Genomic DNA, 27,516 nt, shown 5'->3' on the forward strand with positions numbered 1-27,516 from the left:
TGGTCGGCTCTGAGTGTGCTCGGTTACAAACACACGGCAAGGGGGGGGGGGGGGGGGGGCACGGGGCTTCCGGTGTAGTCCACAGAAGAAATCAGTTCTCCGGTTGGTACTTTATGGACTGCAGAGCCGCGCTGGACGGGCCATCATGTACCAGGATGCAACGTCAGACAAGGAAACCAAATTACGTGGCATATTATCAGTGAAGGAAATATTCTTAGACCCTCTTAGACCTAAAAAAAAATACAACCGTAGACCTTTTTAGAATCCTAAGACTGTTGATTGCCTTGCCAACTCGTTATTAAACACACAGCTCTGACAACAAAAAGAAACCACTGTTGAAATAAATCCCTAATTCAGAGTGAGATGACGCGGCTCATTGGAGGCTAAATTTGACAAATAAAATGACAGAAATTGTCCGGGCCTCAGCTGTCTCTTCTACCCCCGGTGTGAGAGCAGCAGAACGGTTCCCCCTTGTGGAGGGTGCAGCCTGCCAAGTTCCAATTGGCATGTTTGCCACTCAGTGTGACGAATGAAATGCAAAAAAAAAAAAAAAACCTCATGTGAATATTTTTGCCTCAAAGGGCTTTTATCATGAATTATCTGTTTCTATTAATATTAGTAGCCTGTTCAAATCTTTATTTGCTATGTGAACGCCCTGAAAAGGTATGGTGCATTTTTGCCACATATGTTCTGTGCAAAAAGAATCAAAACAAAATAAAAAAATAAAAAATAAAATATTGCCCCTCAAAAATCAAAAACCCTCCCTGTTGTGTCAACCAACGCCTTTTAATAAACCTAACCGAGTACTTCCATTGAAGGAAGTTAAAACTTCACAGGAGAGGCTTCACATTCATTCTAAAGATTTTAATATTTTACAATTTCCAAAATACCACCAAACAAAACTGTTTATTGAAATGTGGTATTACGGTAGCATAACATGGTTGGGTGAGACTGTTTTGGACATTGAAGGTCAGGCGTTGGTGTCTTTCTTTTTTTTTTCTTTCTGGTTGTCCAGTCAGTCTTCATGAGGGGGTTGGACCGTGAGGAGGAGGAGGAGGAGGAGGAGAGCAGCGCAGGGACCAGGTCTGCTTGGGCGGGGTTTCCCCTTCTTATTCGCAGGCTGCACAGAACGAGGCGCGGCGCGCAGGAGGACGGACCGTCTCCGGCTGCAGAGCCGCACCGGCACATCACCGCGGGGCTTCTCCCCAAGTCGCACCCTGCTTTTTTGTTTTGTTTTCTTCCCCCTCCTCTTCCTCCTCCCTCCCGCTGTGCCCACGCACTGGCTGAGGTAGTAGTTTGTGCTGTCGGGTCGTGACACTGCCCGCTATGGAGATGACTGCGCAAGCTACTGCCTTGCCAGTGCTGGTGCCTCCGCTCCGGGGGACCCGAAGCGAGGACACGCGGCCGCGCTCCCGACGCTGTTGTCCGGTTCGAGCAGGTAAACGCGCGCCGCTGTTGCTCCGGCGAAGCCACCGTCCCCGTGCTGCCTTCAAACGGGGGGGGGAAATTGGGATGCAATTTTGATTTTACACTGACATGCGTTTGATTTTAATTAGTAACATATTTCTCCCCCTTTTTTATTTTACAGGATGCAGTTGAAAAGCTTGCATGCATTTGCGGGATATCCGACACTCGAGTTAATGTAATCTGCACGCACATCTTTCTCAACTGCACGAGGAAGTCGACATCTTGTCCGGATTTGCATAGTTTTCCCACCAGCTTTCCCGGCCGAGTGGGCCGTGCAGGAAAGCATGTAGGTCAACGAGGGAGTGGAGTGGAGTGACGTGGCTCCCGCTGCCCACGGAGGTGTCCGTGACACACCAGCTGTGTCTCCGCGGCTCTCCACCGACGTCCTTTTTCGTTTGAGAATGCTGCAATCCAGCGGAGCAGATCGAGCGCTTTCTCCCCACTGCACCTGAACGCCGCATCGATTTAAATAAGAATTTCATCACGATGCTAAATCTGGATGCTGCGTATTTGAAATCTCTCCCTCTCTCTTCTTCCCCCCCCCCCCCACCGCGCTTTTTAGCAGTGGCGTCCTCACAGGTCTGGGTCATGTGTAGAGGGTTAACCTTTTGGCATCCTCCTCCCAGCAGCATCTGGTTGCTCTGTATCAAATGGTATCGGAGGCCAGGGGTCTCATGATGGGTGAACACGCCCATGAGTTATTCACGCGTTGGCACTCGATGGTGTATGTTAGGAATCTGCCCACCGGCATCTGCGCTGACGAGTTTGACTTCTGTGATAACCTGGAGGTCGAGGAGTACTACACACTATTGTAGCCCTTCAGGACTGTGTGCTTTCGGTATCCAAATAAGAATAAAGAAATCCAAGTAACCCCCCCCGCCCCCAAAATGATTTCTCATACCGAGTGTATGGGCCAGGCCCCCCTCGTCCTCATCCATCTTGTGCCGGCGCTCTCGTTGGAGCCGAGCTGCACATAAATCACGCTTTAGGGCCCAAACCCTGAAGCGGTTCCTTTGAGCCCCCCCCCCCCCCCCCCCCTGTGGAACGTGGCCCCTCAGATGGTTATCACAGCTGCACGCTCGCCCCGACTGGACTGTCGACCCTCAAATACTCCAACATGTTGGGTGATTGTATGGTGTTTGGTACTTTTTTTTAAAACTATGCATAAACAAACATTTCATGGTTCCACAATCTGAATTTTTTATTTTTTCTGACGATCAGTTGAATACTTATTGGAAAAACAGTGATTGGCAGAAAAACAATTCTTTTCAATGAAAGGCTGCAGCTTACAGCAGCGCCTCACCTCTCCAACACCAGAGATGAGTATCTGACTGCAAGCCCACTCAGCAGATCCGGGGGGGGGGTGCTGTAACCTTGGAAGAACTAGCCGCCCACAGGAATGACTGTCATCATTGCAGTCATGCAATCTGGACCACACACACACACACACACACGTGTAGGAGTGAGACGCCTGAGCAGATCCGGCCTGTGGGGGGGGGGGGGGGCAGATGGCCCCTTCGGCTCCTGCTGAGGACCCCGGAGTGTGACACTTTATGACCGTCCTTAGCGCACAGACGTAACCAGAGAGGAGTAGGAGATCAAGCAAGTCGTACAAGGGGTTGTTTACAATTGTTGTAGACGTGGGGGGTGGGGGGGCGTCCTTTATCCTTTCCTGCCTGCCTGCTGTTATCTGTTCAGCATCAACTTTCCATCCTCTTTTGCGTACAGATTTCAACAAAAAGGCAAAATGTGAATACAAGTCACAAAGATGACCCCCCCCCCCCTCCCCCCAGCGCACGGATGCTCCCTCCCTCGTTAGCACCGTTAGCTGCTAGCCAGCGGTTCACCAGAGATGCTCTGTCTTTCATCACCGTGTGAGTGTGTGTGTGCGCGCCTTGGTGTCCAATTACACCCCTCGCAGCAGCAGCAGCCCCCCCCCAGCGGTACCCCCCCCCCTCCCTCCTCCTCCCAGTCAGGCTGCTCAGAGAGCCGATAGCCTTCATCGCCTTGCGGTGGGGGCTCACTCCACGCAGGGGATTGTCTGACAGTAATTTGAGACTAAGGCAGTTTGCCCCCCCCCCCTCCCCCCTTTTTAGAATCTGATAATTCAGGATTTTAATAAATCCAAGCAGTTTAACCAGCATGAGTGCCCTTACTTTTTTTTATTTTTATCAATTACACGGCAGAGAAACGTTGAAAAAAAGATGAATCTCATTTTAATCGAGCGCAGAAGTGAACATTTAAACAATTCTTTACACTGTTCCTTGGTGCGAATTCCGTACTTAGTTTCAGTCAAATGTACATCTCTTACAGCCAAATAAATGAGGGGATCCACTGAGAACATTATTTACATTTATACACTTGAATGAAGTCGCTCTGCTGCATCTTTCACCAGCTGAAGCTGAGACAAACTAAAATGAGCTTGAACTAACATTCATTGATTGATGTTCAGAACTCAGGTCCATTCTCTTTATATTCATAACGTAATAAGAAGAAAATATATCCAACTGCTACACAGAAAAAGCAAGCAATGAGTGCATGACGACGGGCTTTTTGAGCATAATGTACACTAATTTCGTACAATATACCCTGACAGCTCACTTTTTTTTTTTCCTTTTTAAAATCGTACCGGTGCAAATCGTGACTGGATGTGCTGACGCGGCCCAAAAGCTCTCAGGGAGGACGCGGTGACAACGACAGGAAATGAAGGACGAGGTAGACGGTGCAGCGTCGTTTCCTTCTACCTCAGCGAGAAGGTTAATCGACCACTGCAGAAACGATACGTGCAAAACAACACAAATATGCAGCATGGGGGGGGGAGAGGGAAGGGAAGCTGCTGACACAACATCTACCTGTGCAGACGACTCAACTGGGCAGGTTGAGAAGCTCTGCATGGGACAGAGGAGATGTGGGGGGGAACGTGTGTCAGGTCTTTAGTGTGCTTTCTTTACACTGTACAGGCTCGTCAAGTGTCTTACACTGGAGTATTTACATTTTCACATTTACAAATATTGTGCGTTAGTTAGTCACTGCGATCCTGCTCTCAACCTTCTAGGCATCAAGGCTCACAGTGGCGTCCTCTGGATTGCAGAGGTCCCCGTTTGCGCCGCTGGGCTAGTTCTGCTTGTTGCCGTGCACGAGGGGGATGATGTAGACGGAGATGTCGTCCCCGGAGCCCAGTCTGTCGTTGGAGATCCTCCAGCCCCGGTCCTTCAGCACCCCTCGCGCTCTCATCACCAGGTCCTGGGCCGCCATTGTGTACCTGCCACGACAACAGCGACCAACGGTCAGGGCGCTGCCAACGGCGTGTGGGGGGGAATGCTCAAGTCTGATTAGCAGAGTATTTCATTAAGCAGGAAGACGGGTGGAGAACTTCTCCTCGGCATTAGAGCCGGTCGCTTATCTAAATGTTTGTTGTGTCCCCCCCCCAAGCCCCCCTGCTGCTGTGAGGTGAGCGAACGCGCCTGTGCGGGTCGTCCGTGTCGCAGTTTGCCAGGAAACCAGTGACCGCTTCAGCCACTTCCTGGTTGGAGAGCACGTCCCACAGGCCGTCGGTCCCCAGCACCAGAACGTCATCGGCTCCATGCTCGCACTGCGCCAACGGGTAGACTTTGACCTGCGGGAGAAGGAAGGAGGGGGGAGAGAGGAGATCATTTGGATACGTTACATGAAATTTCTGATAAAGGAGTCGCAAAGTTGGCACAATGGGAAGAACAAGAAAGAGAGCAGTAGTTTTTTTTTAACACAACGCAACAAAAGCACAACATTCCCTCCTACCTCTGGGCAGCAGGACAAGAAGGGCTTGATGTAGATGTTGGAGTCGTGCACTTTAAGGTTGTGGTCCCCCAGACCTCTGGTGACCCCGATGGTCGCCAACACACGCGCCTGCAAGAGACCACACGCACGGGGGGGGGGGGGTGGTGGTGTGAAGCTAAGAATAAAGTTCATTAACATAGCAAAAGGGCTCCAGGGAACCTTCCGTGAGCCAAAGAATCACCTGCAGCACGCGACGCAGGCGGCTTCTAGCGGGACTCGTTATCTGGATGCGTTGAACACTCGTCGTCAGCGTTTTACAGTTCTGGGAGTTCCTGGCCATCGTCTACCCCCCCCCCCCCCCTCAGAAGCTCATTTGTGTGCGGATCTCCTTTTTTTCGATTTCCCACTGTCTGCGCCGCCCTTAACACAAAGGCTGCCGGCAAACGGGCCGCGGAAACTGGGCTAATTAAAATCTGCTGTGCGGCTCGTGAGATGAGATGATCGGGGGGGGGGGGGCGCGCCCGGGCTTTGAAGCGCTCTAGTGTTCCCTCAGCCTCAAAACCCCGACGCGGTTCTCTCCCGCAGGTCGGAGGGTCGTGGCACTCCGCTGAATGAACAGATGTGGCCTCCTCGTCTCCCTTTCATCCCTCCTTACCTTCTTCCCTTCGCCGTAGATCAAGGGGAACTTTAGGTCGTCGTCCTCGATGGTTTTGTACGCCCTGCACACAGAAGAGAGGACACTTTGAAGCGTGCCCCGGAGACACATTGCAAGGACCCCCCCCCCCCCCTCCGACCCCCCTCGCCGACTGGCACGGAGCAACAGGAGTGTGCTGGGAAGGAAAATCGAATTGGCTTAAATCCACTCAGACGTCACACAGAGCCGTAGCATATTTTTGCATCGTTTTTTTTAAAAACCATCTCGTAAAAGTCTCCCTAGTGACAAAAAAAAAAAAAAGCGACACGTTTGCGCATGTATGAGACGTGTTTCTGATGGGTTTCTGATGTAAAGCAGCTAAATGATGCAAGAGCCTCCACGTGCACAGTCCTCCACCCGAGGAAAGGGGACCGGGTAATAATGCAGGTATTCATGCCAGCTCTTAATTAAGATGCACTAACTCCAGATAACTCCATAAGTTAAAGAAAGGCAGCACTGCGCTTTATTTCAGAGGAGCAGCTGTGTTACCATAAAGTACAAGAAACATTGAGAATTTGAGCCAATTTCCAAAAGAGCTGCCAGCACAAAGTTTTCCATTCAGACTAGAAAAATCTGTCTTCCTCAGCTGGATCAAATAACATTTTGAAGAAAAAAAAAAAAAAAATAGGATTCATTATTTCCTACTAGAGGAAATAAAGGTAAAAATTGTCACACGAATGCTCTGAAGTTGATTCGTGATGCTTTTCACGTGAAAGAAATAAAGAAACGGCAGCTTTCTGGTGTGAGGAGCCGATTCAAAGAGACATAGCGTGTGATTTGGAACCCGCCCCCCTGCACCTCATCCAATGCATTTCAGCTGCTGTGGAGCAGATTAGCAGCGACTTTGGATGCTTTTTTTTTTTTTTTAACTTTACCGCTGGTTCCACTCAGAGAGACCATATGTTTCCACCTTGGGAAGGGAGGGGGGGGGGGGGGCGCCATGATGCTGCACTCAGCACTTTTTCCCCAACAGCGTGCAGAGCGAGGAGTATCGCCGCCATCGGAGACCCTCCCCGATGTTTGCCCCGTTCAAAGTGCGGAAAAAAAAACAACGCAGGTCTTTTTCCACCTTTAAGACGAGAGGGGGGGGTGTGGGGGAGGGGAGGGGTGTGCGAGAGGTGACGAGAGACAGGGAGGAGCGGAGTGACTTCACCTCTCCGCTCGGCCCCCGAGGGCCCGTGCCAGAGAAACATTAGCAGTGTGCGCTCAGACACACACACATACACACACACACACACTTTGAGGTGACATTGCGGGGGGGGGCGACGGATGAGTCCAACAAAGTAACAGCCGGGCTCGAAGGAAAAAACACGTTTTGGCCAACCTTGTTGGGGCTTTTTGTTTGAGCGGTGCCTTCAGGAGCGACGCGAGGCCCCCGTTAACGACAGTGACCCCCCCGATTGCATGAGTCACGTCGGTGTGAAAGCACGGTGGGAGAAGGAGGGGGGACGAGGGGGGAGGATCGGGCCAACGCTCACCCTAGTGGGACAGCTTGAACTTCTATTTATGATAACTAAACCCCCCCCCTGCCCCCCTCCTTTGTCTTCATCTTTGCAGCTTCCATTTCTCTCCGTCTCTAAAGCAGCTTTTGCCTCCCGCCCACCCTCGTCCCCCCCGCCCAGCTTGCGTAGCCGTGGTGCTTGGACCGGGTCCAACCAGCTCCTCGCATACATCACCGCCCTCGGACCTGGCCCGCGCGGCGCCGCGGAAGCGTCCAACTGGCCCGAGGGGAGAGAGGGGGGAGGGGGAGGGGAGAGAGGGGGGAGGGGGGGGGGGAGAGGAGAGACAGAGAGGGCTTCAGACCCGTATGCCTTCATCAGAGCGTTGGCCCGGATCATCGACGCCTTTGGGAGAACCAGAAAGAACGCTGCAGAGAAACTGGACTGGGCCTATGCGGGACGACCCGATGATGTCACCGCCACGCACATCTGGGCCGCCCCGCCCCGCCCGGACGGACACCGCGCTGATTTTAAGACCCAGGCGACTCGAGGTCAAAAATTTGAGGTCGGCTCTTCAGACACTCACCACCCCGACATGGTGAAGTCCCGGTACAGCATCCTCTTCCCCACCTCCTTTCGCTGGACCCTCCTCGGGAATTCCAGATGCGTGAACTCGTTCCCCAGCAGGTGGGGCTGCATGTAGGCCTTCAGACGCGGAGGAAAAAAAAAAAAAAGAAGGTTGACACACCCAGGGGAGGACGGGGTGGGGGGGGGGGGGGGCGGGGGGTTCTATTAAGCTGTAAAACGAGTGGAAGGGAGGTTCCGTCTCACCAGGAACTGCAGTCGCTGTCTCTCGGACTCCGGCGTGAACTCTGCCGACATGGGGAGGACCTCGCCGGCCCGGATGATGACGGCTCTGAAAAGGAGAGGAGCGGCCGTGACAACAGACCTCACGTTTTCCCCCCCCCTTCCCCCCCTCCCGGGCACCGGGTAGTCTCACCTGCTGTCTCCGGCGTTCCCGACGTACAGCTTCCCGAGCAGACAGAGGGCCACCAGAGCCGTGCAGCCGCCCGACACGTTGTAGACCGCCTTGTCCTTCTCGATCTGCGCGTCCTGAACACACACACACACACACAGACACACACAACGCACAAAACGGAGCGCATGAGCCCAATGAACCCGTCCGCTGCACAAAGTCACGTTTCCATTAAAAACCTCTGAGCAACTTGGGGAAAAAAAAACCCAAAAAACGACTTAAAACCCGACGTGACGCTGTTGTTAATTACAGCGCCGTAATGAATTCATTCATCAACAGTGTCTCAAGTCAAGGAGTAATCAAGTGGAATGGGAACCAAGAGAAGGGACTGCGGAGAAAGTTCGGAGCGGCCGCTGGTCGTTGCGCCGCTTAATTACGCCCGGACTAATTTGCTGCTGATTGAGCCAAAAAGAGACGGTATTGATTAAACTACTAATCAACCTGTCGGGAGGATTGATCAACGCGCTTAAACTTAAATGTGAACCCAGCCGGGTTCACCCTTTAATGCTCTGCGTGGCAGCTGTTGATGCTAACCGCTCCAGAGGGGCCTTTAAAGGTGAAACAGAAGCAGGAGGAAATCCCCCAAAAAGATGCATGACCCCCTCTGCCCCCTTCCTCCTCCTGACCCCTCCTCCTCCTCCTCCTCCAATCAACACATTTGCAGCAGGGCCTTCTCCAGCCCGACTAAAGCACGTCGCTCACTCCTCCGCTACAGATGACCTCCAACACATCACAAACGTGTGTGTGTTTCTGTGACAGAGAGTGTGTGCAGAAAGACAGATGTGTGTGTGTGACTTCACGCGCGTGTAGAGGGTCGTGCACGTGTGCGCACACAAAGGAATTATCTGTGGGAGGAGGCGGAATCGCGAGCCATCGACCTTGTAGGCGTGTGTGTGTGTGTGTGTGTGTGTGTGTGTGTGTGTTCCTGTCCAGTTACAGAACAAACACGAGAGCACAGCGCTGTTACCCTGGTGCACGTTTCTCCACAGTGAGGGGGGGCATGAAGGAGTGTGGAGGAATGTGTGTGTGTGTGTGTGTGTGTGTGTCCTTATGAATCCATAGCGAGCCATACATTTCATCCCGTGTGTGACATTTTAGCAGCAAAGTCAGTTTTGCATAAACATTTACACTTTTCATTTTATTTGGGTAGTCGGTACTTTTAGAAACTACCAAAAGAGTTGTGCTTGACTAGTACAAATGTTATTTTGTTTTCTGGGAGAGACTATTAAAGCCAAAAGGCATTGAAACCAGAGGGAGAGCTCTGCTAAGGGTAATGAACTGAATCAATCATTTCCACTGATTACTAAACTATGTGGCCCTTAGGTTTGAGGGCCACAAGGACCTTTGGGTGAATTCCTCAGCTAATGCTCCTTTAATATAGAACATAATAAGACACATATTATTTGCAATAATTCTGAATTTGATACATCTCAGCAAGTTTAAAGAACCACCCTGTAAGGTCGCTGAAATCCCCTCCCCTCTGAAAACGGGCCCGTCCACAGCCTCCGCTTTCTGAGCCACGCGCCGCCGTCGCCCCCGACGGGCCCGCCGAGCGCCGTCGCCGACCTTCAGTTATCGCCCCCCCCCCCCCCCCCCCCCCGTGCACGTCGGGCCTCGCCCACAGGAATGCAGCGAGTCGCCTCGGGAAAGAACTAAAGTCCAAGTGGAGATGTGTACCATGTAAACCACTTATTTGCAATTTTCACAAAAAATGCAATCACCGCCTGTGGGCTCCAATCACAGTCAGCGGGACCCTGACAAAAAAAAACAACTGGAAGTCACAGCTTTTATCTCCCTACGAACCCCGAGAACGCCGCTAGAACCCCGATGCGATTCCCCTTTAAGAAAAAAAAAAGGAGAGGACGGCGAGGGGAACGAGAGGCAGAGCGGTCAGAAGAGGCCCGTGAGGGACGAGGGGGGGGGGGAGGCGGGCTCAGACGTCACATGTTTGCTGATAGGTAGCAGGAGTCGTGGGCGGATGAGATCCTTCTGTCAGTAACAGGAGGAATTCGTATTCTGCACATTTACTGCCGTGCCCTTTCACGCGAGACGTTGAGCAAACTGCAGTTTACAGTTACAAGTCACTCAAAATCCCATCATCACTAACCGTTGATTCACAATAGACCAGTAAATGAATCAACAGATACCTTTTACAACCATTAATTACGCCTAGACAGGCCATTACTGCCCCAACACTCCCCATTTCCCCTTCTATGGTCGTGCTGGTGGGCAGGAGTAGGTGAAGGCACACTGCCACCTGGTGGCAGAGGGGTGGAAACACACAGAGTCACAGTTTAATTGCGTTTTCTGCATCGATTGAGCCGCACGGCCATCTGTCCAGATCTAATTTAACCTCACAACGTTCAAAGCACTAAGTGCAGTGTTGACCTTGGTCGTGGGTTACTGGAGGATCTGTCTGGTTTCACCGGTTTCTAAGAGCACTAAGAGACTCCATTCCAGGTAGAAAAATCTTTGCATCGCCATCATCTCAATTGGAGGGAGAAGCTAAAGACGTTTGCATCTTTGACACGGTGAGAGTTGTAACTGTCTCCTGGCAGGTCTCCCTGCTGCCGCCATTCGGCCTCTGCAGCTCATCCAGAATGCAGCAGCTCGACTGGTCTTCAACCTTCCCTAAAATTCTCCACACTACTCCACTCCTCCGTTCTCTTCATTGGTTACCAGTGGCTGCCCGCATCCAGTTCAAGACATTGGTACTCACGTACCATGCTGTGAAGGGATCGGGTCCGGTCTACAGACAGGACATGGTCAAACCCTCCATCCCAACCCACACACTCCGCTCTGCATCAAGCTGCTTGTTCCTCCCTCTCTGAGAGAAAAGCACTCGGCGAGATCGAGACTCTTTGCTGTCCTGCTCCCAGATGGTGGAACGAGCTCATCAGTGTCAATGTAAGGTCATTTTGGATCTTGCTCCTTTAAAGCTCAAAATATAGATTCTGTTTGAAGTGTCACTTTACTGGGTTAAAGAATTATATTATATAGGTGTTATTTCGTGTGGGTGTAGAGGAATTGACACTTGGAGTTAATCCCTACAGATTTGTGTGTTTTTTCCATCGTTGCTTCCAAAGCAAGGCAGCTGGAAAAAGCAAAAGGCCGGCTTTGCCCCCCCCCCCCCTTTTTCCCCCCCCCGAATACACATGAAGCGAGGAATGAAAGCGGAGGGTCTTCTGGGACTCGCTGTGCAGGCTGCCGGCCTCTTACCATGTCTTTGAAAGCGTTCTCGATGGCTCCGACCACCAGGCTCTCGCGCGAGACCTTCTTCTCGCTGAAGAAGCGCGCCGGCGGGGCGCCGGGCGAGCCGGGGGCCCCCGCGGCGCCGCGCAGGGACGCCGCCCTGGTGAGGGCGCGCTGGGACGTCGGCGCGAGGTGGTGGTTGACCGGCTCCTCCCCGAGGCACGTCGGGGGCGCCGCGTCCGGACCGCAGAAGACCTCCATCACCTCCTGCAGGTGCATGGCCACGTGGTGATGCAGGAGGCGGGCCGCCACCACGGCCGCCCCGGAGCCGGCGTGGCCGTCGAACAGCGCCCAGTAGTGGAAGGTCAGGTTCTCCGAGCAGTCCTGCAGACGCATAAGAGCATGTGGCAGTGTCACCTGGGACTGAAATCCATTTATTTTTAAACGGAGGAACCTCCTCTGCTGCTGAAAATGATCCAATTGCAGCCCTTGTTGTCACAAACAGGGAACCATGCAGACAGTTAAACAATCATTGGCCACATGGCTCCTGTGAATGGGGACTGGGTCTCAAACAGCAGCTCTGACAGTCAGGAATAGATACGAGCCAATCAGATGTTATCAGCATCTCTACTAGTATTTTTCATTACCCTCCCCCCATGAATGACTCATCAGCCCCAATTACGATACATACACTGGCTAGTTTTAGTAAGCACTCTAAAAAGGTAAGGGAACACACAACATTTAGTATGCAATACGGGTGGGCGGGTTGCTGTGACGCTTAATGTGCGCTCTGGGACCGATGCCTCGGCTTTGTGTCACAAAGGTCGCGTCTCCTTTGTTCCAACTCAACGCGAGCCTACGAACTGCGAAGGCTCTACGTCTAGTGCCGCCGCAGCGGTGGTACTTGCGTGAGCTTGCTGCAGGCTCTTGCTGGGTCTGAGTGACGCGGCGCCGTCGCCGCCCCCGGGCTGAGGAGAGATTCCGGGCAGCGGTGTTACTTTGTTGTGCCGTCGGGTGACTTTCGAGGCCCCCGGGGGTTTGCCGCTGGGAGCGAATGTGCCGGCGCGGGCTGCGGCGTGTGAAGGACACACGCTGAGGACTGCACCCACTCATTAAAGAATGAATTGTTATCAAAGAGATGGCTCAGGATTTAACGTTTGACAGTTGACACTTGCAAAGGGTGGATATGCATTTGTTATTTATTCTTAAGAACTTCTCATGGAAGTTCTGTTGTCTTATTTATTTTTCAATGACCCAAAATCATGGATCATTTGTTCATGTTAACGTGACCTCGCTGCAAAAACGGTGGACAGTCATTGCGCCGTACAACGTTAAAGCAGAGACATCTTTCTAGGGTAAAGTATCATTCCTCAGGGAATCTAGTGCATGTTTGCTGTGACTGAATTGTGACGGGACATAGACCCGCTGTGAGGGACATGGACCCGCTGTGAGGGACAATGCACCCGCTGTGAGGGACATGGACCCGCTGTGAGGGACAATGCACCCGCTGTGAGGGACATGGACTCTCTTTGAGGGACATGGACCCGCTGTGAGGGACATGGACTCTCTTTGAGGGACATGGACCCGCTGTGAGGGACATGCACCGCGTGGACTCCGCTCCAAGGCGTAGCTGCGATCGTGGCCGTGCAGTCGGTGAATTAGCGTGAGTGGGCGTATTTAATTAACCAGATAAGCTTTCTGGGGGGGGGGGTGGGGGGGTGGCGGCGTGCGCGTAGAGGGACGACTCACCGCGTCGTCCCGCTGGCCCGAGCCCTCCCCGTTGGGCAGGGACGACCTCCTGCGGGCCGTGGCGGTCTGGTTGTACGCGCAGCTTCCCGCGGGTCTCCTCTTGACCACCAGCACCTCGCAGCAGGCCTGGTCCTCGTTCAACGTGCTTTTACCCGCATTGATCACCCTAAATGTAAAAAAAAAAAAAGGGGGGGGGGGGGGAAAGAATCAAGCCTCGGGTTACTTTAACGGGACACAATGCCTCGGTCACATGACTGAGCCGAGCAATTGTTTGTGCGAGACAAATACCGAAAACCACCATAGAACCACCTGACAAATTACAGTTGAAGCGCATTCGATCCAACCGAGGAGAAGATGGAGGGACGACCTTTTCCCAACGATTTCATCCAGTCAAAATCATTTCAAGGGTCACGCGAGGACAACATGTGAAACCTACACGTGTGTTTGTGTTCAACACGTGTGCCTTTTTTTTTTTTTTTTTCACTCGTCGTTAAAAACAGCTGAATCCAATAAACGGTGAAATGAGAGGCAGTAATGATTCCTTCCCTGGGGGGGGGGGGGGGTGAGTTGGGGTGGGGGGGGGGGGGGGGTAAAAGCCGTAAAAGCCGACAGGATGTTGACGTCCAGTCAGCACCGTTGATTCTAATTGGAGTCTTGCACAGTGGGCCGTTTGCCACTTTCTAATAATAGCACTTATAAGACCTCGTTTGCCTTATTGACATACATGTTAAAAATAATAATAATAATAATGAGCAGGAGCTGGTAGCGCCTGCAGCCACGTACAGAGGGATCCATTCACCATTTGTTTTCTTGTTTGTTTAATGCAAATTAATCTGGACATCTGGATCTAAATGAAATATCAAGGCAAAATAAGTAAGTTAAGTTATTTCCTCAATGTGGGAATGTTCTTGAAAAAGAACGCGTCCAGTGACTCTAAAAGCAAATTTCGCTCCTATTTTGCTTTCAAAAGGTGCCAATGTTAGTATGAAGTTTTGGATTCTTAAATGAGTACCAGCTTCCTTCCAGCTCTCGAACTCACTCACTATAAAACGAGGTTACGCTCTGGGACATGGGCAGCGTGTGACGTGTAGTTAACGTCTTCAACTCTTTTCCCCCCCAACTTCACGTGACAACTGGAGGCTCAGGCACCGCCGCGCCAGAGCCCAGCGGGGGGGGGTCCTCTCATCTGTGAGACGCCTGAGGCCCATTCGGTTACTTCAGTTCACTTCCTCCCCTTTGAGGGAATGGCATGACCTTAATTACTCTGTCGGGGGCCGTGAACTACTTTTTGGGAGTATTTTCCTTATTATTCAGTGACACTAAAAACGCTTTGTCAGACAACATCATTCAACACTTTTGTTGAATAAAATGTTTTGCAAACCATTTGAGCTTAACAATGATCCCGAAGTGCACAACGACTTCATCAAAATGAAGCTTCAGGTGAAGCAAAGCACTGAAGTGGAGCGGCATTATTTAGTCTCTGCCTCGGAGAAACAACACGAGAACGTGTGCTGCATCATGTGATTCAACAGGGAGGGGGGGGGGGCATTGTATATAGAAAAGTGGTGCTCATGTGCTTCCTCCCCACAGCGCCGAGTGGTCACGTTGACTTCATTAATCTTCCTTTACAGGCAACAATATCAGAAAAGACTGAAGGAAGCCCGGGAGCCACCAGAAAAAAGGAGGTGCATGTTTGTTGATTGATTCACACGCCTCCTGCTCAACGTCTTTCCTTCTTAACGCTTCTTCTAGACCGGAAGGCCTGAACCCAAGACTGCTGACCTGCAGACCTAAAACGTCACAGACTGCCATTGATCAGGTATGGATCGGACTCGGGTTGGTCCCCGGGTCCACAGGGTGGGAAACGCTTCGGCTCCACTCAGTTGAATCGACGTAGTCCATTCCCCTCAGAGTGATGTCTCAATCACCTTATAATTTCACTGCCCCCCCCCCCCCCCCGAGGAGTTTGTGGTGATGCAAGCGAGTAGCTTTACAAACACTGACCTTATTACGCTGCGTTGCCTGGGACTTGGCCTTTTACCTCTCTCTCCCAAACTGACATTCCGGCAGCGTGGGCCGACCCCTCCAAGACCGACTTCCTGGTGAGAGCGCGCCCGAAGACATCAGCCTCAAGGGGACGGGGGGGGGGGGGGGGGGGGGGCGTGTTAAGGCATGCAGAAACAACACCCACCAATCCATCGGAAGCATCGCTCTCACTGGACATGACAGTGCACCCGCTGGGGGAGAATCGGGAGGATCAGAGTTCTCCTCATCAACCTACGCACCCCCCCCCGCCCACCGCCCCCCCCGGGCTCCACGGGGAGCTGGGATGACCTCGAAGGGGATTCGAGTTGGAAACATATACCCGGGTATAAGAACAAGGCTTCTGTTTCAATTCATAAACTAACCATCCTTATTAATCAAAATGCTATTATTAAATTATTGGAGAAAAAAAAAAAGAATCGGGATTATCGTTTCAACTTAAATTATGCAACCTACTTTTCAACAGAGGAGTGGGTGATGGTTGCCGTTCTTCCCTTGTCTTGAGATTAAAAATTATTCATGGCAGATTAGCACAAAAATAAGCACAGCTTGTATGACAATCATACCATCTCCAAGGGTCTCCTCAGGAAGAGAAGAAACAGATGGACATTTTACTGAAACTGTCAATTAAGCAGAAGTTCAAAATCGATAGAAAGGCCATCAACACCACCATCACTTGCACGTCGTCTTTAAAATTCAGGAATCAGGAGCTCCATCATATCGGTGTGAAAACGAGACAAAATGTGTCCAGAGATAAGCGGCTGTTTAACTTTGCCTCTGTGATATCAAAAGTAAACAGATGACCTCAGGTACTGGCGTGGTTCTGGTCCCAGGTGTTAAGGAGGAGGAGGACTTTTAGCTTTAAGGGTTAGTGAGAGCTTTCTTTGACCAGCCTCAAACATGGATACAGGTTCCAAAATAAAACCCTGTATTTGGTGTTCATGATTAAATGTGTCATCTCGTTGCAGGGCCGGGTCTAGACAGGCATGTATGAGGGGGCAGACACAAATCTTGAGGGGGCATTGTGCTTTAGTTTATGTGCTTAGTAGATTTAGTTTGAGGGGGCACAACATTTATTTGAGGGGGGCCAGGCCCCCTCTTGGCCCTGGCTAGACCCGGCCCTGTCTCGTCGTGTTAAAAGAACAGTAAGCTGCAGGTGCATCATTTCTACACAAATAGAAGCCTCCTCTGTGGATTCTGGGGACCGTGTCTGCTTGGCGGAGGTGTGTTCACGTCCTCCAGGAAAACGGATGTTCATCCTTGGGAGGCCAGATTCTTCACCTTGACCTATTTCTGCTTCATCTAAATCCGGCCAGAATAACGAGAATAGCAACAGACAAACAAACAAAAGCGTCTGGTTTACGCGGAGACGAGGTTCCGGGGGGGGGGGGGGGAAGAGGAACGCGTTCACTTCCAAAATACAAAAAAAATAAAGGAAAGGGATGCTGTTCGCGAGCGAAAATGGACGCATGCGGGTCAACTCACTCCGCGTAGCCGGTGGACCACGGCAGCCGCCGGGTCTCCTTCGGGATGAGGATCGGTCTCGCGATGTGATCCGCAGAGCACTCCACCTCGTCCGGCGACAGTCCCAGGAACTCCGCTCTGCCGTACGGGTACTTCAGCGGCAGATCCGAGCCGCCGCCGCCGCCTCCTCCGCCGGCCCCCGGGTGCTCCCCGTTGGAGCCTCCGGCCATCACACCTCCCATGAAATTGGTCACCGCCGATTTCACCCGCGTGAGCATGTTTCCTCCGGCTGCTTCCTGCTGCTGCGTCCGGCCGATGCGATTGCGCGAGGAGAGTCTCTCCCTCCCCTCCTCCCCTCCTCCCCTCTCGCTCGATTGATCCCCGGCACGGCGACGCAGCTTCGCGGCTGATTCAGTCTCTGCGCGTGCCTCTCCCCCCCCCCCCCCCCTTCTCCTCTTCCTCTTCCCCTTCCTCGGTTGAACGCGGAAACAGAAGACGCTCGGCGCGAGGGGTCCGTTTTGGTGGTTCCGGCGTCTCAGTGAGCGGTTTAGTGTTGACAGCGCTGCGGGTCAAAGGTGCCTAATCCCCGGAGGGGGCGATTAGCTTCTCTTCCTCCTCCTCTTCCTCCTCCTCCCCCCCGGTAAAGGTGCAGCGCCTATGGGTGCTGCAGCGCAGATGGGTGCTTTTTTTAAGAACCCGCCCCCTTCACTGGGCTTCCGTGAAGGACACGTGAGATAAGCATAGTTATTTCTCAAAATAAGCAGATCGTTTATAATGTAGCATTTATGTCATGCGCGAGTTTTCAGGCTATTTCTAAAAAAATAAATGTTCTTCACTCAGGAATGTGTGTTACGGCATCCTTATGGGGGGGGGGGGGTGCTTAATATTTGAGGGCAAAGAAGAAGGCCTCCAAGAGGTCTGAACCCTTGTTAGGCTTCTCTGTCAAAGCGGCCTTCTGCGATGTAAGAAAAACAACAATTTAATGGAATTATTGGTGTTTTGCACGTCACACTTGTGCATAATACTAAACTATACTATACTATACTACTGCACTACACTATCGGCATCGAACAGCGTTGAGCATATACAAAAAGCACATGTTTTACAGCTGACACCCACCGAAAAGTAGTGCGGGATTTTTTTAAAGCCAGTTTCTGAGAAAACATTTGCAATGATTTCTCAAAGATGTTTTAGCCGAGGCCTCTTTTCCTGTGTTTCTGTTGTCCTCTTACTTTTCATTTGGTCTTTTTGACACTAAATACAGGGAGCAGCTACCACGTCCTTTCTGAGGCGTCTTCTTGAGATGGAATCATGTGCTGCATCATATGCCACTTGTCTGAGCCCCCCCCCCCTTTTGAGGCTGGCCATGGTCTCTCTTCTGGGGTAAGTTTCATCATTTCTCAATGACCGTTCTATGGTTTATAGACTGTATTTTATTGGGTAAACTGTTACATTCTTATTTTTTAATACATCTCTTTTAATGGTGCAATCGCTTTGCAATTGAGAGAATTTCTTAAAAGTGAGAAATAGTTTTACTTAAAGGTTGTATTCTTTGTTTGGACGTCCCAGAGTGGCCTTTTCTTCTTTTGACTGGTATTAAAATCTATTCAAGGTTTTTTTAAAACCCAGTTAATGTACATATGCATTTTTAAATACCAAAATACTATTGATAAATTTGTCTAAATCCTTGACTCTACTTCCATATCCATATTGCGCAGTGTATTCATAACATTTGAAACTCGCCCCTTTCGGAGGAAGTGTAATATTTGATATACTGGGTGTACTATCATTATATTCAGCAGACCCTTTCTCCACTCTTTGAGCATTAGTCGGCCTGCTGTGCTTTGAAAACAATGGTTGTGTCTCCTTTTTGAGCAAATCTGTTGGCTTGAGTTAGTAATCTGTTTCGTGTCAAGTGCATCTGCAGAAAATCCCCAAATCACCCCAGGAGGATTTGAAATAATCTTCCCCTGCAAGTCTGCATTTTATTCTTCGCTTGCTTGTAATTCAAACAAAAAAAGCCCCGTTTGGAAATGACTCACGGCGTCCCGGGCAGCTTCATATTCGCTGTGCAGGTACGAGCGCACACTCCTCCACCAGGACACATCTGGCCCCGTTTGAGCCATGTCACTCCCTGTCGTTCCTTCGGCGTTCTCTTTGTTTCAAAGCCTTCTTTTCAGTGGTTTTTTTTTTTTTTTTTATTCTCGCGGGCGTTCAGCCAGCCCACCAGGACGCGCGTCCAGACAACCGTCAACTTGCAGACGCACCCGGAGCGGCCTTTTTGGAGAAATAAGCTGCAGAAAAAAAGGATCTGTTATGCAACCCTGCAGTCGATGTACCAGCGAACCCACAGGTCTGACTCACAGGCGTCTTTCTATTCACGGAGAGGCAGTGTTGAAAGGTGGACGTTTTTAAATCGTGGTAAGAACAAACAAAAAAAATGCTAGAAATACTGGCACAAATAACCACTGCTCATCTGGGGCCTGATTAAAAGCTATTTAGCTTTTTAAAAAATGTATCTGTTTGGACAGTCGGCTCCAACAAACCCTGCAGCCAAACGTGGCTTGAGCCTGAAGGAACGTTGGCAGAGCGACATCTGATCAGTGTTCAAATAACTCGCCTCAAAACCACGTGCAGGACCAGTGGGAGACGCTAATTGTATCGCCTTTTTTTTTTGTCTCAAGTGAAGCGTGGCCAAATCAGAGAAAGCCATTTGTTGGCTTACCAACAACCCGCTTTAGCATTCAGATGTGTCCTCGCCCTGATTTATTATATATTTTAAGTGAATTTATATATGTTGTTATATTACATTTCACAAATGAATGGATCTACTAATCATGTTGTTTCTCTATTAACCTTGATGAAAAGTGCTTTTTGCCTTATTGGCAGACGATATCCAATCAATTATTCATGAGTTTGCCATCATCTACTGACCTGATTACACAACGACCCTTGCTCGCTTCGGTCTCACTTGGTTTGTCACTTTTTGGCCTCGTGGTCTACTTTTGTTGGGCAGACAGCGCGATCCTGCTGCAGGTTAAACGCTAATAAAATAAAACTATTTCATTGGAACGGTTGGAAAAAACCCCTCAGTAGCCACATTTCCTTTTGAGAAACGAATCACCTCATAAATAACTAAATGCTGGGATCTTCTGCTGAAAGACATCCCAAAAGTATCACTGTGACCTTTTGAGAGGCTTTAACAATGCCTTTGTTGTACCTGCCCATCTATTTGTGCGTGTGTGTGTGTGTGTGTGTGTGTGTGTCTAATCGGGCTGCTCGTCCAGCTGATAAGTGACTCACAGATTGACTCAGACGGCTGCCCACTCACTTGTACCAGAGGATTATCTGCTGTGACCTCACAAAGGTCGGCGCTGTTCGTGTATCCGCGTGGGACCGCGTCAGCGCCGCAGACGTTTGTCTTCTGACCCACAAAAGTGCATCGTCGCACTTTTCACGTCGATTGGGCGCACATCACATTCGTCACGTGCACGTAAAAACAAAAACAAAAAAAAGTATGTGTCAAACAAATGTCCCAGAGTCAAATAGTGAATGGAGCGGAGTAGAAGTATCAGGTAGTAAACAATGTCATAACAATCTTGTACTTGCTTAATTAATCCCTGATGTGACCAAAATCAAACACACCCGGTGGGTGGATCCTCCCCTCGAGTTAAACGGCCTTTTGTGACCTAACAAGCCCTAAAGCGACCTCTTCAGGGCTCAAAATGTGTGTGTTTGTCTGCTGCGGCTGTTTATTTTTGTTCATTCATCTCTGCGTTTATTCGCCTTTTCATGGTGTTTTCATTTTGTAGCTCAACAATGCATGTTGTTGCCCGGGGTAACACAATCCCGTGTCTCGTTTCTTTTTATTGTGTGTGTTTTTAGTGAGGCCTGCTCGCAGGAACGTGGTTGCAGTGTATAATTAGTTGGAGGAAGAGCCGCCCAGTGGTCCGCTGCCATGTGGCCCTGCCACGTGTTCCTTTCGCTTACAGTTCTGAAATTTTTTTACCTTTCCTCCATTTCGTCATTACTGTGCTTCGAAAGCTCGGGGGGGCCCGCCGATGGCCAATCGAGCCCTGGACCCTGAAGAATGTGCACAAAGGAGGTCACCACAATAAGGTGCGTGCATGTTCTCATGCCTCTGATGAAGGAGATGGTGTAGATGTGCTGTTGATGTTGCATGGCGATACATTTCCATTCTATTGAATTTAAGGGTTTACTGTCTCACCAGCAGATGTCCTCAGCGTGCCGAGAAGCCTCCTTAGTTTTTCCAAAGTCCCTCTCGTGTTTTCGGGGGGGGGGGTGTGTGCATGTGCATACGTGTCTGTGTTGCATACACGTGCTTGTCAATGCATCTAACACATTCTCCCGACCACATGTGCGCCGTTGTTTTTGTGTGTGTTATGCAGCGAGGGAACAACATCGGGCCGGTCACACGCCGCCCTCAGGGCCCCCGCCGCCGCCGCCGCCGCCGCTGCTGCTGAACTGTTAATGCGTGTGATTTATGGGCGGCGAGGCTCAGGATTCCATTCCCCGCCGTCCCGAGGTAATCCGACGCTGTGACTATAGTGTTATTTATTACTAAAGAGGATGATTACTACCCAAATATGTTTTTTTCTAAACGTACGTGTACGTTTTCTTATCTTTGTCATCATTTAAATTTGATCATGTTGATCAGGTGTCTTTATATGCGTCATTGGACACAACGAGACCTCCATTCACACAGAGCAGTAAAGGCCCTCGTGTTCGCTGTAAATGCAGAGCTGACACATTTATTAGCATATAAAATGGAAGTGAAAGCAAGTCCGAACCTCTTGACTTTCACCGAGCCTCTCCGACTTGGTACCACACCGTTGATTGATAATAATTCCACCAAGAAACAAAACAAAACAAGCTCCTTCAGCGCCTCGCCGGAGGCCAGCTTTTGTGACGGATCTGCAAAAAGGTGCAAGCTGAGGATGCAGCTCCATTAACATGATTAAATCTCAAGTGCCTGTCATTTAAATTTTCAGACCGAATAGCATAAATTAGATCCCCAGATGACGGGTGTCCATGTAAAGTGTCTCAGTGGGGTTTTGTTTTCACGGTGCAAAGGAACATGGGAGGCAGAGGCCTCATTTTCCAGATCAACAGTGCACCGCTATTGCGAAACGGCAAGCAGAAACACTTTGAAAGGTCCATTTTGCAATGAAGGCAACACCCCCCCCCCCCCCCCCCCCCCCCCCCCAATGAGATGAGTAATTTGACACGAAACACATTCATCAAGTATTTTATTGATTTAAAAAAGAAAAGTTTGTCAGTTCTAAAAAAAAAGTCACAGTGGTCCTGTTATATAACAAGATCAGATCTGCGTCCATGGCAACGGTTTGTTATTCACAGCGGCGCCCCCGCCATACAGGGACAACGCCATACAGAGACAACGCCATGCAGAGTTCAACCAATCAGAACCAGAGGACGCCGCGTAATGAGGATGGATGAAATGCTGCTTGGAGGCCTGCGGTATTTTCCGCCATCATTTCAGCGCTGTCCGGCGAGGAAGCACACGGACGCCGATCCGGTCAGTCGTGCCGTTGCTCATTTTGAAAAGTTCTTTCAAAAGCAGTGCTGCGCTCGGAGAGAGAACGCGGCGTGGCTTTGGTGTTGACGGTCACTGGTCCTGTTCACTCACCCTACGGACTGATTGGCTCCTCTTGTCCGAGGCAGGAAGACGCAGCGCCAACCGCCCCGGGAAGGCGTTCACAAATAAGCCCCCCCCTTAATAATTGGACGTGTTTTAAAAGCCCCCCTGAGCTGCGGTCGTGCGTTGAGACGCGACGTTTAACGAATCACTGCCCACCGAGCGGACTCAACCTGCCTTTCGGTTTCCAGGACAACAACCCTCGCCGCGAAAAGCACATTTCAGTGGTCGCACTGAGAGTTTGTGTGAGTGTCAGTCACTTATATTTCAAATAATGAAGCTTGCCGCCTTATAGACACAGACATTTTTTTTCTATAGAAGTAATGATTGGAAGAATGAGTGTGTGTGTGTGTGTGTGTTCTGTATACACAGGCAGCTGAATGAGAGGTCCAGCGGCTTCTGATCTTGCCTCAGCCGGCTCTGCCTTCTGGTTTGATGTACACACAGAGCAGGTCTATAATCGGCTTCTTCAAAGCACACGTTGGATTAATAAGCTCTCCGTGTGACCTTTTTGACCTCTTTGAGAAAGGAAAAGATGGCGCTGCATACTGACAACGTCCCTGTGTAGCTTTAATGCAGACCCAGGGAGCTCAATTCATAAAAAACGTCCTCCCACAACAACTTCCCGATCCTCTGTCAATTTAACTGACCTCTGGTGATTTCCTGCAGGTTTTGGGGAGTAGAGACAGGTAGGTGAGGGAGTATTCAACATTCTCTCAGCAGCATTTCATCCTTTGCACGAATGCTTTCATCTGGTCCTCACTAAGAATACTTTGGAGGAATGTGAGCATGCAACTCTAATAACAGAGATTTATATAAAGTATATATAACAGTGAGAAGGGACCTTCAGCCGGGTGACCAGAGTCCCAAAGTGTTTGAGTCACTGCGCACTTGAACCTACCGCCCCCGCCAGGAGGTCACGGTCCTTTCGCTTATTGGTGTGAGAACCTTTGTGCGCTTTAGCATTCACATGCGTCCTCACCCTGGCACTTAAATCACCTGTGCAATGGACAGTTTGAGGGTCTTCTCAGATTCCACACCCGATCCCTAAAACGTACTCTCATTTATATACATATTTATTTACTTATATCAGTAGGAAATGAATTTTAGCAACTATTGGACAGGTGGACATTTAGCATAAGTAAATCCTCATAATTTAGTTTTCCAAAACATCAAAGTTTACTGATCTCTGCTGTGGTTCCAGATATGAACGTGTACTTTTGTTCCAACGTTACTTTGGTTTTTACTGGTCGAGGTTCACTCGTAGTATTTAACATGAGTCATTTATTGAGGGGGTTAATCAACGTCCATCACTAGTAATACTTTGTTGGTTACTTGGTGTTATTTGTCCTCCCTTTTTTTTCACCCACTGTTTGTTTTTCCGATCATGTGATGCTTCTTGTTTAATCATATTCATCTTTTTGTTACATTTAGAAAACAAGAAAAGAGTTCCTCACGAACCTGTCACCCACAGTACAGTCATAATATTTATTTGGCTTCGAATTCCTGGCCCCCCTCCTTTTGAGGACATCTACAAATACCAGGAAAAATACCCTTTGCTGCAAGGAAGCAATAAATTCAGTGTCAGAAATCTGCTGACGGAGCACAGAAGAGCAAAAACACAACAACAACAGCTTTGATAATGCATTTAACCAAAAAAAAAAAAAAAAGACAACCATTTTTGTTCAGTAAACTTCAAGGTAGATTCTCGGCACAGCGGCTTTATTCACTTTCCTCCGACAATTCTTCTTCCAAAATGGGTCATTCTGACGGTCCCCCCCCCCTTCCCCCTCCGGTCAAACAACACTGCAGTAAACAGAGGTGTAAGGAGAACAATGAAGCAGGAAGAAGGAGGTCGCGCGTGAAGGAGGCCACAGAACCCAGAACGCCGTCGAGTACTGGAAGAATGTCCTGCACCGAAGACACGTCTCATCCGCTAATGACCCCCAGATGGGGGCTCACGTTTTCTCATTGATCGGCGTAACATCGCATGCCGACGAATTTCCAGCCTTTGTCAGAACTGGGACTTTTGTTCTCACTTTTGCGTTCATGCTGTGCTGCCGGAGAGAGAGAGAGAGAGAGAGAGAGAGAGTGGGTCAGAGAGAGTGCAGGGCGTCGGGTGGAGGGAAGCAGGCGGGTGGACACGATTGTCCAGCTAGACAGAAAACAGGACTTCTTTTCCTGTGAGGGAAAACTTGGCCGAGGCGGGTTTGCTCGCCGAGAAGAGGAAGCGTGGATCTTGTTGCCATTGGATGCGACACGCTGTTGCGATCCAAATGTTTTTCTAGTCTGAGGAACACATTTAGAGAGAGGCCACCGTGAAGCCCAACCCTCGCGTCCAACTGGAGATGCAATGAGCCAAACCAGTTGGAAGGTGTTTGGGGTGGTGGCCCCAAAGTGGTGTTCTGACTCCTCAGGGCCTTCCCGGGTGAAGATGATGAGGTGGTCCTTCACATCTTCTGCTCCTTTGCCCCGCCTCTCGTTCCCCATCATCACTGTGTGTCTTCTTTCCCTGAGGTGTTAATAACGGAAACACACACACACACACACGCGCGCACAGGGATGCATTTAACTTGTTGATTTACACCCATTTGTCTCTCTCCCTGCCTTCATCCCACTAGAAGCTCAGTACACATTCAGCAAGAGCCTAAAAAAAAATGTCAGGATTTTTTATTTTATTTTTTCAGTTCTCCCTCATTCTAAAAAAAAGCAACGTTGAAGCCGATGAACTACAGAGCCGTGGTGATGGACCAAAAATATATTCTCTCCTTTAATGTGCATGGAATTTCCGATTCGTGCCGGTGCTCGACGCATCTTTTCGCTCAAAGCTCCCGGTTTTCATGAGCGCTCTTTCGGGTCTCCCTCTGGAGGAATCCAGTTGCCTCTGAAAGTATTTGCTAGACTGTCTAGACTCTGACTGAGAACCTCAGCCCTGTGTGTGTGTGTGTGTGTGTGTGAGCCAGGCCAGCCTCCTCACAGGCACGCTACGTAATGACTGGCGTGTCTAACCCAAGGCAGGGCGAGTGGGGGAATCTGAGGTCGCTCCAACAGAGGCTTAGCAATGCTCCGGGCCGTGCCGCCTCAAGTTGTACAGCGCCACAATCCCCGTTGATATCAGCTGGGATTGCCTGCTTGCTTGTTTTATTCAGCTTCTTTTTTTTTCTTCTCCATCCTGGGTCTTACCTTAAAAGGGTTACATCATTTCCTGTCTGATACCCCTCTTAGCTGTAAGTCCTATATGACAATGAGACCCCTCACGTTATGAGGTCAGATGGTCAGAGATAAACTGAATATTGAAGGATGAAGGGGGCCTGGGAGGGTTTTAGTGGCCATTAGGGAAACGTCTCAACATTTGACAGAATTACGTGATAACTTAATTAGACAATAATATAATTACGTAATTAAATAAAGTGATGTCGCTCTGAGAGACATCAGATCAACATCATAGAAAATATTTTCTCACTAAAGTGGTGTGAAGCAATGCAGATTTGTTTTTATTCTCCATTGTTGTGAGATGTCGGCCTTTCTTTGTCTTAAAGTCGCTCTTTGACAGGTTTAAAGTCAAAAGCTTAACATTATCTGTTCATACATCATAAGTTCTGCGGGGGTGGACAGGTTGTTTAGTCAAAGCCCAGTTTGATTTAAAATGTCACAGTAACGGCAGATTCCCAGAGCTTAGAATGTTTTGTGTGCTTAGTTTGGCCACGGATATTCAAAATGGCTCAAATCTCAGCAAAAACAACACCGGGCGATTTCTATGGTTGTGCAGCAACGGAATGAGGCCTAAACAAAGCGAGGCCGATTGACAAAACAGACGTGGAAGCCGGCGTGGTATTCAGTGCATCAACGTGTATTCCAACATATAGGAGAGTTATTTTCATTATTCAATACAGACAAATATAATTCATGTTGAACAGATTTATATTACATTGGATTTACATTATTACTATTTACAGATATTTAAGTGCCTTTTATGCACAAATACACTTTACAGCAGATGGAAACGTCGCGATACATCGTCACGTGCATGTTCTTGAGGTGGTTTGGCAACCATTTGTGTGTTTGTTTGTTGCAGGAGATTGTTTGTTTTTGTCTCCCACTCCACCCCACCCCCACCCCCACCCCCACCCAAACAGGGAAGGGTATCAGTGGAAAAACAATAACGAGAAAGTAGCAGTGTGTTGATGTGGAGAGTGTGGAATGTGTGAGCTTCTCTTTACATTTTTCGAAAGCCCACGAGGTTTGGAAGGTTCCTCCAACTGTGTAAAATCTCACTTCATAAACCCCACCATCCCACTTCCTGTGTGTGTGTGTGTGTGTGTGTGTGTGTGTGCGTGCGCTCCCTCTATGTCTTGGTGTCGTTAAGAGATTCCCATTTGGCTGTGCAGAAAAGAAGTATTTACAATCCTGTAGGGACCCACACAAAGGACTACCAGCTGCAACATGAAATAGTTTGAAATACGTACATGCATGCAACAAACCGATGAACCCTAACACCACAACGATCAATATTATTATTTCCTTTGTGACGGGTCAGCCTCCCTCGAAAACCACAAGTGAAAAGCTGCAAGAAGGAAATAACGTTGGGACTCTGCACTGTTGTTCCGAGCTGTTGAATTTGGAAAGCAAAGTCAAATGAACATCTCGTTGCGCTTAGTGCTTCCATGAACACCTGTCGCACTGCCTTGAGGAATGTGATGCAAAGGTTTGCAATATAAGTTTGTTTGTTGTTGTATTTTCTGCTGAAGCTGAGGAAAAGAAGAACACGTTTTGCACACAGAATCAAGAAGCCTCAGCTCAGTTCTCCGTCTCTATCACCGTATCTCGCTGTCTTTTTTTTCCGTTGCTTGACAGTTTGGGAGTTTTTAGAGGCATTTTCAGTCTCTGCGAGTCAAGCCCAAATCTGAGATGAGCGGATCCTGTGTGGGTACCATGCAGCGATGCCACTCTCGGACACGTCCCCCCCCCCCCCCCCCTCCTCCTCCTCCTCCTCCTCTTC

General features: G+C 49.7%; 1 protein-coding gene across 1 annotated transcript; it reads right to left on the bottom strand.

Annotated features, from left to right (window-relative positions):
* Positions 1-3,666: 3,666 nt before the first annotated feature.
* ppm1h (protein phosphatase, Mg2+/Mn2+ dependent, 1H) lies at positions 3,667-17,239 on the bottom strand. Its single transcript, XM_037450462.2, has 10 exons — positions 16,862-17,239; positions 13,334-13,499; positions 11,612-11,968; positions 8,357-8,469; positions 8,188-8,272; positions 7,943-8,061; positions 5,879-5,942; positions 5,245-5,352; positions 4,932-5,083; positions 3,667-4,729 (listed from the first exon to the last, which is right to left on the bottom strand). The coding sequence occupies exons 1-10, from the start codon at positions 17,116-17,118 to the stop codon at positions 4,582-4,584; spliced, it is 1,569 nt and encodes a 522-aa protein (XP_037306359.2). The 5' UTR covers positions 17,119-17,239; the 3' UTR covers positions 3,667-4,581.
* Between the last annotated feature and the right edge of the window lie 10,277 nt (positions 17,240-27,516).

This window comes from Pungitius pungitius, chromosome 6 (assembly GCF_949316345.1).
Source record: "Pungitius pungitius chromosome 6, fPunPun2.1, whole genome shotgun sequence".
Taxonomy (NCBI): Eukaryota; Metazoa; Chordata; class Actinopteri; order Perciformes; family Gasterosteidae; genus Pungitius; species Pungitius pungitius.